At 36.2% G+C, this 13,739-nt stretch overlaps 1 protein-coding gene across 2 annotated transcripts in view; it reads left to right on the forward strand.

Moving 5' to 3' along the window:
* Positions 1-13,739, forward strand: part of CSMD1 (CUB and Sushi multiple domains 1) — a 2,059,737-nt gene that overhangs the window by 1,724,057 nt on the left and 321,941 nt on the right. For both annotated transcript variants that reach the window (XM_078069893.1, XM_078069894.1), the window contains exons 24-25: positions 4,511-4,702; positions 5,186-5,312. In XM_078069893.1, the coding sequence (XP_077926019.1) occupies positions 4,511-4,702; positions 5,186-5,312 (319 nt within the window). The remainder of the gene's footprint in view (positions 1-4,510; positions 4,703-5,185; positions 5,313-13,739) is intronic.

The raw sequence follows: 13,739 nt of genomic DNA on the forward strand, positions 1-13,739 counted from the left end.
CTCTGTGCAAGGTCAGAGTATATTCCACATTAAAGACTCACTTTGGATACATGCAATATATTTGGAATTATAAAATATTTCAAGATGGACTCCTGGAATTTTCAGCTATGATTACCTTGCTTTATGCAGTGCTAGTGACATAGTTCATGAGAACCAAGATGGTCCCAGAAAAGAAGGTGATTACTTTGGTTATCTGATTTCCATTCTGAACTTCAACAGGCTATTTGATATTTCACTTGGGAGCTCAGGAGGTCAATTTCCTGTTGAGATGTTTTCACCATCCTGTTGAATAATGCTATTTTGGGGAAATTCGGAGTATCTTCCTGCATAATCATGAAATAACAGCAATAGTACAACAGTATTTGGTAAAAATAAATAAATGAGAACAAAGTAGCTGATAATAAAAAATCAATTTGAAACCAACAACAGCTACAGCTAAAACACTACATTGATGTATAATTTCTTAAGTAATAATTTAAAACTCAAAGGTGAGCACACATGCTTCACCTAGAATTTCAATCCTAAATAATGAGATCTGTGTTTAAAAAAACAGGATTCAATCAAACATTTCAGGAAATTCACTGTTAATGAACTTCACGTCTCGAGTGAACCACCACAATAACCTGAACTAGTGCTCCGATCTCAAACCACATTTCTTTCCAGATGACTGCCAAACAAGGGGTGAATAAAAATATATGTAATTTGATAGTCTTCTTTCTACCACACGCAAATGTGAAAGTGTGTTTCCTTTGCATGTGTGTTTTTGTGTGTGTTTGTGTGTGTGTTTGCTTTGTTTTTTTTTTTTTGCATGTGACAACCTTTCTTATATTACCAAGGAGCCTTTTACCAAAAAGTACATTATTCAAATTGAGATAAGTCTCAGGTAAAGTTACATGATAACATGCTTCTATAAGCATTTGAAGGTTTTTCAGTCGTTCATAGGAGAAGCTACCAGAGATCTGTAAATGACAAGCACTCTCCTTGTTCAGTTGTCTTCTCAAAGCTCACCTGCATCTGAATGCACCTTCTCAAGAGCTGTGTAGACAGAGGCTGGAGGAATTCACATGACTGTGGGCCTCAGGGTTCAGCCTGGAGGCACAAAATGGATTAGATCTAGAGCAGATTCTCGTCTCATACAAGTGCTGTATTTGGAAGATAAGAACTAGACCAAATACTTGAGAGTTAAGTGGAAGGATCTTATAACACTAATATTTTGTTAGATGCTCAAGATATATAGAATTTAATCCTTCAAAAATACAGAGACTGGGTAAATACTGCAAAAGATACGGGGTAGTCATTTTCATCAGCCTGATGTTTATAGCCTGTTTTCACTGGAACATTTAGTTCAAAGCATCTTTGCTATTTATGTGACTTCAGAAGAATTCACAGAAAAACATAAATAAATGGAATTGCTAAATAAATTCAATACAATTGCAACTCTTAATAGAAAATGTTTTGAAACAAATAACTTGATTTAATCTTTTTTAAAGGTTCTGTGGCATAAAGAATATACAGAATCAGTATTTGCTGCACTGATTTCCGGCAGGCTGGTGGCTTCAAGATAGGAAAGGATATCTTCTCTATATTTTTAAAGGCATTACTGTTGGGCGCCTGGGTGGCTCAGTTGGTTAAGCGACTGCCTTCGGCTCAGGTCATGATCCTGGAGTCCTGGGATCGAGTCCCGCATTGGGCTCCCTGCTCGGCGGGGAGTCTGTTTCTCCCTCTCCCGCTCCCCCCTCTTGTGCTCTCTCTCTCTCTCACTTTCTCTCTCAAATAAATAAATAAAATCTTTAAAAAAAAAAAAAGGCATTACTGTTTAGCAGTATTAAGACTGATTATTATAAAGTGTTTTAGATTCAGATTAGAATTGAAATATCTCTTTATCAGAGGAATATCTTTGTAGATCTAAAGATAAATCTTAAAAAGTACTTTTGAAATATTTTTGATAAACTACAGGAAAATCCTTTCCTGAAATGGACACGGAATTAACATCAGAGAGTTTTATTTGGCTGCTTCAGACTTCCACTGTTATACATCTATGCAGTTTATTTTACCAATGTTTAAAAGTAATGTTGAAATGTTTAGATGGGCGCCTGGGTGGCTCAATCAGTTGAGTGACTGCTTTTGTCTCAGGTCATGATCCTGGAGTTCAGGATCGAGTCCCGCATCGGGCTCTCCGCTCAGCGGGGAGTCTGCTTCTCCCTCTGACCCTCTGACCCTCCCGTGCTCTTTCTCTCTCTTTCTCTCTCTCAAATAAATACAATCTTAAAAACTAAATTGACATAAAAAAAAAACAAATGTTTAGAGATGGTGATATCATGACTCCTTCACCCCAAAGTGAACAAAACTTAGTCGAAATGAATCCCATTTAATGTGTAGAGAGAAACGGGAGCAGGGCTGTTTCTGGTGCTTGTGGACAGACTGAGTCCCACAGACAAAATGGAAGAGAAATTTTGGGTTTCTGAAGATCTTTCTCTACTCCTTTCAAGACATTGATCAGTACCACTTTCAGTGTTTCCTCCAGAAATAAATGCCTGTGCTTCCATCCGTAACTGGGAATGAATTATTAAATCATGTGAGTTTTGCAGGAACAAAGTTCTCTTCAGTGGACTGAAGATTGGAAAATTGGACTACCCAAATATCTTTCAACTTTCTGACGAGGAAGAGGAATATATTTCATATAATGACATTGGGTCGGCCTGGAGCCTTTGTGCACTTAGGAATCAAGTATAGCACTTTTTCTAAATAATAAATTCCGTGATGCCATTGAAAACTTAAGTGAACTTTTGAAAAAAATAATAGAAGGCATCATAAGAAAGAAGGGACCACTGATATTGGAAAAAGTAACTACCCTATCAGAAATAACTTGGCTTAATTTGTCTGTGTGACAGGATGTGGTTTTAAAAAAAATCAAGATTAAATGATAGAAAAACCTATAAAACAGACATTTCTCTAAAAACTTCATCCCAAATAAAGTTTGACAGACATTTTTGTTGGTACATCTTTGTTTTCTTGTTTGTCCTTTAATATTTTTTTAACCCTCCTCCAGAAAGTTTTTAGTGAAGAGCTTTATCTGTAGAGCCCAGGACCTAATGAGAAAGAACATAAGTCATACGGGAAAATCAATGTCATTATTTTATCAGCATAGGTATACATCTCCATCAAGGAAAATCTTTTATAACAAAACACTTTTATGTGACCCAGAAGCAATTTGTTGTCAGAAGGGAAGGTCTTGGACATGCCTGACCATTTCTTTCTTCACAGAAGATGTGTGTGTTTCAAAGCTTAGTTTAGAAGAATTAGGTGGAATTTGCCAACTTTTTGCCATTCTGAGTCTCATGAAAGCCTTCACCAAAAGTTGATAAAATAATCTGGGTCTTCGTGTTATTCACATCTGATTCTAATCATCTGATTCAAGGTTTTAAACATCTCCACTTTCAAAATATTTATTCATTCAACAATCATTATTATAAACTAAAAAAAATCTTTTTCTTTCTTTCTTTCTTTCTTTCTTTCTTTCTTTCTTTCTTTCTTTCTTTCTTTCTTTCTTTTCTTTCTCTCTTTCTCTCTTTCTTTCTTTCTTTCTGGAGGAATGGAAGAAGTCAAAATTAGATGGAAATAAATGTAAACAGACCATGTGGTACATCAAGTTTCCAGCTCTACTCTTTAGAAGGGCCAAAATTTGCATCAGGATATGAGGAGAGAAATGTTAGTGTAAGACTGTCTCCACAGATGGCCTTAAAACATTGCCTCACATAAAAGCAATATACAGCTCTCAGTTCTGCAGAAGCTAAATCTTCATTTCTGTCATCTATTTCTTTGAGTTCAAGAGCTAAGTTTGACGAAGTCATTATAGTGTTTCATTTCTGGGGTTTCCATTGTGCATGGCGTTAGCTGCCCCGTCGCCCCCTTCACTGTGCATGGTAGGAGTGTGGCAGGTGGAAATTCACAAGCCCATCTTCTATGAGTAGGAACAACTTTTTAATTTCCCAGGAACGTTAAGATCTTGGAGATTTAGAGGAAGTCGGTGTGAAGGTAGGTGGTTCTTGACTGTAGGCTAGAGTGAGCAATGGCAATAAAGACTCTGGAGAGTGTCCTGGGGACGGGCATGGCCTGCCCCTCCTTCTGGAAGGTTTGAGATTCGCAGAGAGGGGATGTGGAAGCAGGAACACTTACAGCTCAGTGAGAGAAGGCTTGGAGGCTTGCCAGAGAATCCAGCATGCCGGTAGGCAATATGGATTAGTAGATGACAGTTTGGAACTCCTAGAAAAAAGATTCTCATTATTATATAAATAGATAAGAACAAATAAAATGATCCAACCTCATGAAACAACAAATGGTTACCAAATAAAATCCAATAGAGACCCACATTTGCTTTTCCCTTTTTAAATTCACGATCTTCTTTTTTCTTTCCACGCTTTGAGGGGCACTCGATAACGTTCTCTATTTTGTCTTTATTTGTTGCTCACTACTGTTACTTCCATTCAATCTTTCCCCTCCTTTCTCATAGGTTTTGACCTAGTAAAGTGTGAGGATCCAGGAGTCCCTAACTATGGCTATAGGATCCGGGATGAAGGCCACTTTACTGACACTGTGGTTCTGTACAGCTGTAACCCGGGCTACGCCATGCATGGCAGCGACACCCTGACCTGCCTCAGTGGCGACCGCAGGGTGTGGGACAAACCGCTGCCTTCCTGTGTAGGTGAGTTGGGCAGCCAGCTTCCATTGCTACACAAAATCATACCTAAGGGCAGAAGCTCCAGGTGCTTTGGAAGAGGACAGGATGCTTCTGCTCTCTCTCCAGTGTAGGCTCCTTATGTACTTCCAAGATATGCATGTTTTCTGGTTTTTGCTTTATGTATGAAAGAAAGACTTCCTGGTACTATTTTACTGAGACTATATGCATGTAATTATTATGAGAATTGTAACATGAGTGTTTCATTGTTTTATACTCTTGACTTGAATTACATACTGGGCAATGTCTTCCCATCAGGATAACACTGGGGAACGAGAAAAGGAAAGAAATGATGGAGACAGATGATTGTGATTTTTTTTTTTTTTTTTTTTTTTTGGCTAGGTGTATAATGTGGATGTGAGGGTTTGGGGTTTAGTTTTTAAAATAGCTAAATTGAAACCTGTGTGGGGGCCTGGAGTAAATTCTCTCAATTGTCCGTATCTCTTGCAGCCGAGTGTGGTGGTCAGATCCATGCCGCCACCTCTGGGCGCATCCTGTCTCCCGGCTATCCTGCTCCTTATGACAACAACCTTCACTGCACCTGGATCATAGAGGCAGACCCAGGGAAGACTATCAGGTACCTGTTTTATTTTGGTTTCAGAGGATTTTAGGATAGAGGAATGTCTTCTATTTTTGTAGTGGCGATAATAGTACATCTATTATCATCCATGGTTGGTTTCACATTTCTGAGTCAAAGGAAAACATGTAAAGGTGTGCATAAATTTTTTTGTTGGCTCATATGCTTACTTCGGAATTCCTTTGAGAACTGATGTTAAGCCATCTATAAAAAAGAGAAAAATAAATTAAATAATCAGTTAGCTTTTGCTGCATAACAAACAGGCCCCTAAAATGTAGTTGTAGAAAACAATTATTTATCTGCCCATGACTTTGCATGTTGCCTGGGCAGTGCTGACCTAGCAAGCTTGACAGGGTGATGGTCCAAGATGGAACCGTGCAGATCTCAGCTGCACGGTTCGGAAGGCTGTGGCCTCTTCAGACCAGACTTCTGTTCCTTCAGTAAACTATTCATGGTGGAAGGTTTCTGGAAGCAAGAGATGACAAGGTTTTCAAACTTGGGCTTGCATTCATTTGCTAACATGCCATTTGCCAAAACAAAACTCATCAGCAGACAAGATAAGGTTTGAGGAAATATACTCCACCCCATACTGGAAAGAAAAGCAAAGTCATACTGAAAAGGGGCTTGCATACGGGGATGGGGAGAATATGTGGTCATTTGTAATATACCAAAGTAAGTTTGAGGTAGACCAAGAAAGCATTTCAATCTAAAGTTACATATAAAGGAAAACCATTTAAAAATCGTAGGAAATTGTGCAAACATTTCGATAGAAAGTGTTGTATTTCAATTGATGGTTCTCAGTTATTATGGTAAATTTTTTATACCAATAAGTAAACCAACAGAAAGTAATCTTTCTAAAGCAACTTTTCCGTGTTCTAGTCAGAAGGCTGTGTCAAAAGTCATAGCACATAAATTAAAAAGTAATTTCAAAATAAGTTGTTTCTTGATTATAGTTCTTGGCGAACAAGGAGAGAGCATACAGTCCTTTGCAGTGCCTCGTAAAATCATTTTTCTATCTTCATTAATTTTTCCCTTTCATTGTAGTTGTTCTGAAATATCTGTACAAAATTTATTGTTTAAAAATTCTGTCTCACCAGTCCTAATCCCCAGGTCCCTGATCCATTCTCTCCACCTGTGTGCCATTATGCCCACAAGAGACTAAATGGCCAATTCAGCCTCAAATACATGAAGTTGAATCAAGTGGGAGGTCAAACCCAGAAACCTCTTTCTGGGGCAAATTAATGGATAGATGCATTCACAAACCACTGATTTTTGTCTTTATTCATAAAAGGCACCCTAGCAAACTTAGTAATGTATGTTAAACAGACATAGAACCACCATACTGCGACTTTATAACTTAGTGACAGTAAAATGGAATGAAAGCCAAGGGGAGATGCATATTCTATCCCGTGACACTCTGTTCCCTTCATAGGATATCCATCCTCTGAAATCCACCTGCTCTCTTTCAAGTTATGACACGAACATCTTGCCATCTTAAACTAACATGGCATGAACTATTACTACTTTCAAACCCTAAGAAAAAATGATTCTTATTACTTAAGTGGAGCAAGAGAAGGAACTTAAATCATGTATATAATACAATACAATATCTTATTTTATAATAACTAATTTAAAAATAAATTTGTGTCCTTGAGGTGCCTGGATGGCTCAGTCTGTTAAGCATCTAACTCTTGATTTTGGCTCAGATTGTGATCTCAGCGTTGTGAGATTGAGCCCTGCATTCAGTGTGGAGTCTGCTTATCCCTCTCCCTCCCCCAGCCTGCATGTGCTCTCTCTTTCAAGTAAATAAATAAATAAATAAAATCCTTTAAAAAATAAATAAATTTGTGTCCTTAATTAAGATAAATGATTAATTAGATAATTATTGATCTATTGGGACAAGAATAAAGTATATTTGAGTAACAACCTAAGAATCTGTATTCTTTATGGATATCAATGCAGTCATTTTTCCATTGAACTAAATAAAACTAAATATTAGTTCTTGACCTTGAATTCCTGAATGCTTGATCTGAGTATTATAAAAGCTGCTACACTAGTTTTTATTTTAAAAGATTCTAGGAATTCTTTATGATGGACAAATAGCTTTACATAAACAGGATATTTTTCTTTTAGGAGGATTCCAAATTTTTGTATTTTTTTTACAAGTTCCTTTGTGATTTTTTTTCCTGAGAATTAAAATGAGCACTATTCTCCTAAATGCAAACCAAGTGATGAATTTATTCTTTGCAGGTGAATCTAATACTTCATTAACATTTTAATAAGAAAAGAGGAAAGAAAGTAGTAAGAATGAGTTGAAGTAATAAAAAATGTACACCTTTTATAGCATGAACTAGCTTTGATTTTTAACCATTAGGATCCTAGGGGGAAAGAAAAAAGACATTGGATGCACCAATCTGTTGTTCTGGGAATGTCTTATGTCTCTTCCATATCTTACACATATGAGAATTAATCTTAACAAATTTGTAAACATCTTTCTGATTTAACCTATAAAGCCCTTCCTAAATAGGAAACTAAGAAGGAAGCATCAGTATTTAGAATTAATTTTCTCAACTTCATCTCAAAATGTTTCTGGTGATTTCTCTTCATTAAGAAAATATAGATTATTTTTAGTGTGGTACTTTGGAAAAAAAAAAACATACTTAAAAGTACATGATGTACAATTTTAGGCTTAAGATAGTACTAATACTCAGAAAAATAGGGTCTGGTCTTAGCTTTGATATTTGTTGGCTAGTTACCAAGTCTTAGTTTTTCCACTAGTAACATAGCCAATATTAACTACACCATTTACTTGACAATGAAGAATATATCAGTTATATAAACATGAGTCCAGGGATTAATTCTACATATTAAATTTTTTAATATAAATGTAATTCATTATTATGCATTCAGACTATAATTTCTTTAATGTAAATGTTTTTCACTCTCAAAGAAGGAATAAGCAACATGATCCCAGAATTTATAAAAGGGATGGTTTCTACACACTTCAGGGCCAATTCTTACTGGGCCTATTTTGATTTCACTGAAGTCCAGAGCAATTTCTGATTGCCCATTGCTATAACTTTTTGTTCAAGGCAATAGAAGAACCCTAAATAGTTATTGTTATAGGGCACTTGGGTCTGGAAGAGGTTTGTAATTTTAACATATATTCTATAAAGCAGTAACCTGAGCTGAATTTAATTAAAAGTCTAACCACAAGACATTGTAGTAAATTTAGCCACATTTAGTGTTATATGTAAGCATTTCTCTAAGAGACTCCCCGTATTTCATTGCTGAGCACAGCTATAATTTATATAATAAAGTTAACAGCACTATAAACATCTTCAGCAAGCAACATTAGAGGCCACATTTTGCATAATCGCATGTGTATATTGTTCCTTGGTTTTAATTGCTTTTCTGCAAGTGTAATTGTCTGGAAAACTCACTTTGAAAGTATTTCTGTTCCTAATCATTCACAGGAGATTGCATTTGGAGGTATAGTTGAGGGGAATTCTTTTAGAAAAGCTCATGCAGTATTAGAAACATCAGAGGTACATCAGAAATTTACCAAGATTGTCAAAACTGTCCTTACACAGTCTTTTACAGAAAGTAAAATGTGGCTTTGTGGTCCTCATCTGACCCTAATGTGTCTTAGAATTGTTTCCTGGCTGTGCTGGATGGTGGAAAGAGTACAGTGAGATCTAGCTTGGAAATCTAGGGATATTTTAATGTATTTTTGACCAGACTTCAAGATCCCCATAAGAAATAGAGTCAAGAGGAAAATTGCAGGCCAATAACCTCCATTCATTAGATACTTACGTCCAATCTCAATGTTGAGCCTTAGCAAACATGCCAGAAGCCCAAGTTGGAAGCATTTTGATGATATAGCAGTTAAGCATATGGGGCCAGAAACAGAACATCTAAGGTGTCTCCTTTCTTATTAAGAACACAACAAGTTATACCTATCTTTTGGAGATAATGTGAGGAAATAACCAACCAAGAGAATTTCAGCCAACAAAAAGCAAGAGGCCAGTAGCACTGCCAAGTCTGCCATGTCTTGGGCTAGCTTCCAGTCCTTAGCGTGGGGCCATGGGGATAGCCACCGGGTTTAGTGTACCTCCCCTGCCACTTAGGAGACAGTGAGTGAGAGGCAGGAGAGCTGCAGACATCTCTCACTTTGCAGGATCCTGACATGCATGATTTCAGGTGTGACTATTTAACACCAGTCCTCCAACAACACAGTTGAAATTCCAGTGGAAATGTGTAGACGGTTTGGGAAGAATTGCATAAAAGACAGACTTCTCTTTCAGCTCTTCAGTTCCCATATCACTACACAAATAACAGAGGCACATCACGATCACTGGCTGACCAAGTCTTCTCTCAAAGTCCCTGGGTAGTTGAGCACTGAACATCTACTCTTCAGTTCACACACAGACAGCAAAGCATGTTGCGGTGCCACCTTGTCTCCCGTGATAAATGCACTTGACATTTTGCATCAACAGATCATGAATAAGGGCATTGGCCAAAAAAGATGAAAGTATGGGGAAAAAATGAAAAGTGGTAACACAGGAAGTGAAATTCGAGTTGAACATAGATGGAGTTATAGGAGGAGTTGGCAGTGGAAACATTGGCATTACCGATGTTTCGGAAATGAGGAGCTCCCCACAGATAGACTCTAGACACTCAACTTCCACCATTACTACTACCATTCCCGCTGCTCTGTTTTCTACTTCTGTATTCCCTGTTTCTGTTAATATCCACCTTCCTCCAACTGACTGGGGATTCTAATTTTCAGTGTTATCTTCTACTCTTCCTTATTTCTCCTTCCTCGGTCTCCAATATTTCCCCACGATGTCAGTGTATGTCTCACAGCATTCATCTGGTAATTACATTAAATGTCTTCATAATAAGCACTGAGAAAAAATTAGCTGCATATGAGCCAAAGCCTTGTCAGCTCTCCGTTTGTTTATCTTCCTTTCTTATTATCTGCTGCTTCCAGTTCCTTACTTAACATGCTCATTACCTTCCTTATATTAATCTTCTCCCAGATGACCTTTCCAAATGCATGCTTTACCCTCCCCAATCTCTCAAACACTCCCATCGCTGATCAGCAAGCATAAGCTCCTTAACCAGAGCTGTAATACCCTCTTTGATTTGGTTTACTGTGCCTTTACAGATTTATCTCTAACTACTCATATATACGTTAGTCCCTAATCCCAGCTGTGCTATATGAGCTCTGTCTCTTGACTTCTGGTCTCCCCAATTATTCCTTATTGCCTCATCTCCAGATTCTTCCCATCTATTAGGACCCAGTTAAAATGTCAACTCCTCAACAAAACTTTCATTCTTATTATCCTATCTAAAAATAACTTATTTTCTTCTCTGAACTCAGCATTTCTGTCCTACAGCAACCTTCCTTCTAAACTTATTGTCTGTGTTAATGTCATAACCATGTATCCAAGGATGGAAGGCAAAACTCTTCATATCACAAGCTCCTCTCCCGCCCACACTCATGTAATCCTCACATCTCATTAATTCCATGACTGAAGCTCCCAGATAGTGCTTGCCCACCCACCACTGACCCTTGTAATGCATGAGGCATGCTATCTGACCATCCTGCAAGGGCTTTCTCTAGTCCACTGTTCTCACTCTAGGAAACATGTTTTATTTTATTTATTAACAACATTAATTTAATATGGCTGAAAAATGAAGGCATATAGAGACCTTTTGAAAATTGTAAAAAAAAAAAAGAAGGCTCCCATTATCCTGCTACCAGAGTGATTGTTAGCATGATGAAATATGTCTTACATGTACTTCTTCATATTCTAGAGTGTGTGTTGTTAAATATTGTCTCTCTTGTTAGTTATTTTTGTTATTTCTAATTTTCAATATTATACATAATCATATTCCAAATAGTATTGCAAGTAAACTTTTGCTTTTATTTGTAATTAATACCTTAGAATAAACAACCACAAAAAAAATCTGGGTCAAATGGTGGAAACATTTTTACATGTTTTATTACAAATCTTTTTATGATACAAAAATCTTCCAAAAAAAGATTATTTTGCCTGCTTATTATATGTGGAATAAATTAAAGCCCATTGACACTCAAAGTATCTATTTTTCCCTTATTTTTGAAATACTAGAAAAGTGTTACAGAAAAATAAAAAGCCTGAGAAGTAGTTTGCTGTCATCCTAGATGTGAGAGATAACAGTTAAAAATTTGGTATATATTTCTATAATTTCTCTATGCAAACATGAATATATAAAATTTTATTTATTCATTTATCTACTTACTGAATTATTTTTATAAAAATAGTATCAAGTCACATATTATTCTGGGTATTTTTTCAGTTAATAAATGTAGTAAAAGTTTTAGGTCCTTACTTATAATTCAACCTCATTCAATCATGTCACTGCATAATATTCCATTGCCTGAATGTACCAGCATTTGTTTAAACCATACCCTGTCAGAATATTTGGGTTATTTTCAATTTTTCCCTGTTATCAGCCATGCTGTGTGTGCACATTTAAGTTTTTATGGCCATTACAAAATTGCTTTTAAAAAGAGTAGATATTGCCTCCAACAGTGTATGAAAAAGAAGTCTCCACATTTTCACCAAAAAGTGTATGAAAAAGAAGAGTCTCCACATTTTCACCAAAACCCAACAAAGTCTTTTAAACTTTGTCAATTTGGCAGGGGAAAAAAAGTCTACATTTTATTTGTTATATTTATTTGCAGCTTTTATTTTTTACATTTTTGACATCTATGTATTTATGTGTTTACTCATTTCTGTCTGTCTGCCTTTACTTGAATTTCCTTCCTTATTAATCCCTGCCTGACAAGACCCCTCCTGGACATTTTGAGGCAGAATTGGACACATGCCCTTCTATGCTGACCTAAAGCTTTATTTACACCTATTGGAGCTTGTGATGCTGTGCATTGCGGTGTATATGTTTTTTTGTTGGTTTGTTTTTTCATGTGCTTGTGTCTGAAATAAGTGTGAGTTTTTTAAGGATGATACTACATTTTATTTGATTTTTAAATATTCCCTGCCAGTGGTATAGTGTCTGGCATATTGACTTTTACTATTTCTTTTATATTAAATGGCTGTTACTTTATTTGTGTTTAAATTTTGCTAGATCATATTTGTTGTTGGAGTCATGAGACATTTTCCAAATTGGCAAATTTCACAGCACCAAGGTTCATGGTTGGTTGGTTGTCTGTGGAAGCTTCTTATTAACATATAACATACATGCCTGAAACAGCACAAAGTGTCAGTGTATGGCTTGTTCACAGAATAACACCCCTTGTAACCAGCAACCAGATAAAGAAATGGAGCATCACCAAGACACAACATGTGCCCCTTGAGCTCCTTTTGAATAATTCATTCTCAAGGATAATCACTATGGCCTTCAGATAAGTCTTGCCTAATTTGAACATTATATAAAATTGAATTATGCAGTGTGATTGGTGTTGTATCTTCCTTTCTTCAACCTTCACTCACACTGATATAGCTAGCTTATTCCATTGCATTAATATACCATAACTTATTTATTCATTCTGGGTATTGATGGATGTATGGATTGTCTTTGTCCAGTTTGGATTGCCATGTTGAATATGCTTTCATGTATTATTTGGTGAATTCATGCATGTTTTCCTTTGGGATGCATACCTAGGACTAGAATGTCTGAGAAATGGCAAGTTCTATACTCAGCCTTGGTAGATTCTGCCAAAGAATCTTCCAAAGTGGTCATAGCTGACTTTACTCCCATCACCATGTAGATAAGATTTCCAGGTTTTCCACCTTCCAACTATACTTGGCATTGACTGTATTTTTCATTTTAGCCATTCTAGTGGGTACATAGTAGTTTTAATTTGCATTTCTCTTATCAAGGATAACACTTTTTTGTTTATTAGGCTTTTGAATATCCTCTTTTATGAATTGCCAGTTGAAGTCTTTTGTCCCCTTTTTTTTCCTGTACCAGAATGCCTCTTTTACTTTTTGATGTGTGTATAGTTTTTATAAATCCTGAATGCAATTATTTGCTAATTATATGTTTAACACTTACTCTTATACTCTATGGTCAGTCTTTTGGTATCATAATGTCTTTTGATAAACATGGGTCTTAATTTCAATGAGTCAAATTTATTTTTATTCATTTTTCTTTTATAGTTAGTGGGTTTCTTACCTGTATTTAAATTGTGTTATGTCAAATGTTTTTTGTAGTTGTTAGTATTTTGGGGTCCAGATTAAGAAATTCTGCATCTCTGAAGTTATAAAAATATTATCTTAGGTTTTCTTGCAGATTTACTTTACCTTCCACATTTATGTCTCTATTTCATCTGGAACTGACTTTTGTGTGTGTATGAAGAATATTCAGGTATTTTATTATTGCTGTTGTCATTAGTGAAAGTCAATCTTTCTT

The sequence above is a fragment of the Halichoerus grypus genome, chromosome 3 (assembly GCF_964656455.1).
Source record: "Halichoerus grypus chromosome 3, mHalGry1.hap1.1, whole genome shotgun sequence".
In the NCBI taxonomy this organism is placed as follows: domain Eukaryota; kingdom Metazoa; phylum Chordata; class Mammalia; order Carnivora; family Phocidae; genus Halichoerus; species Halichoerus grypus.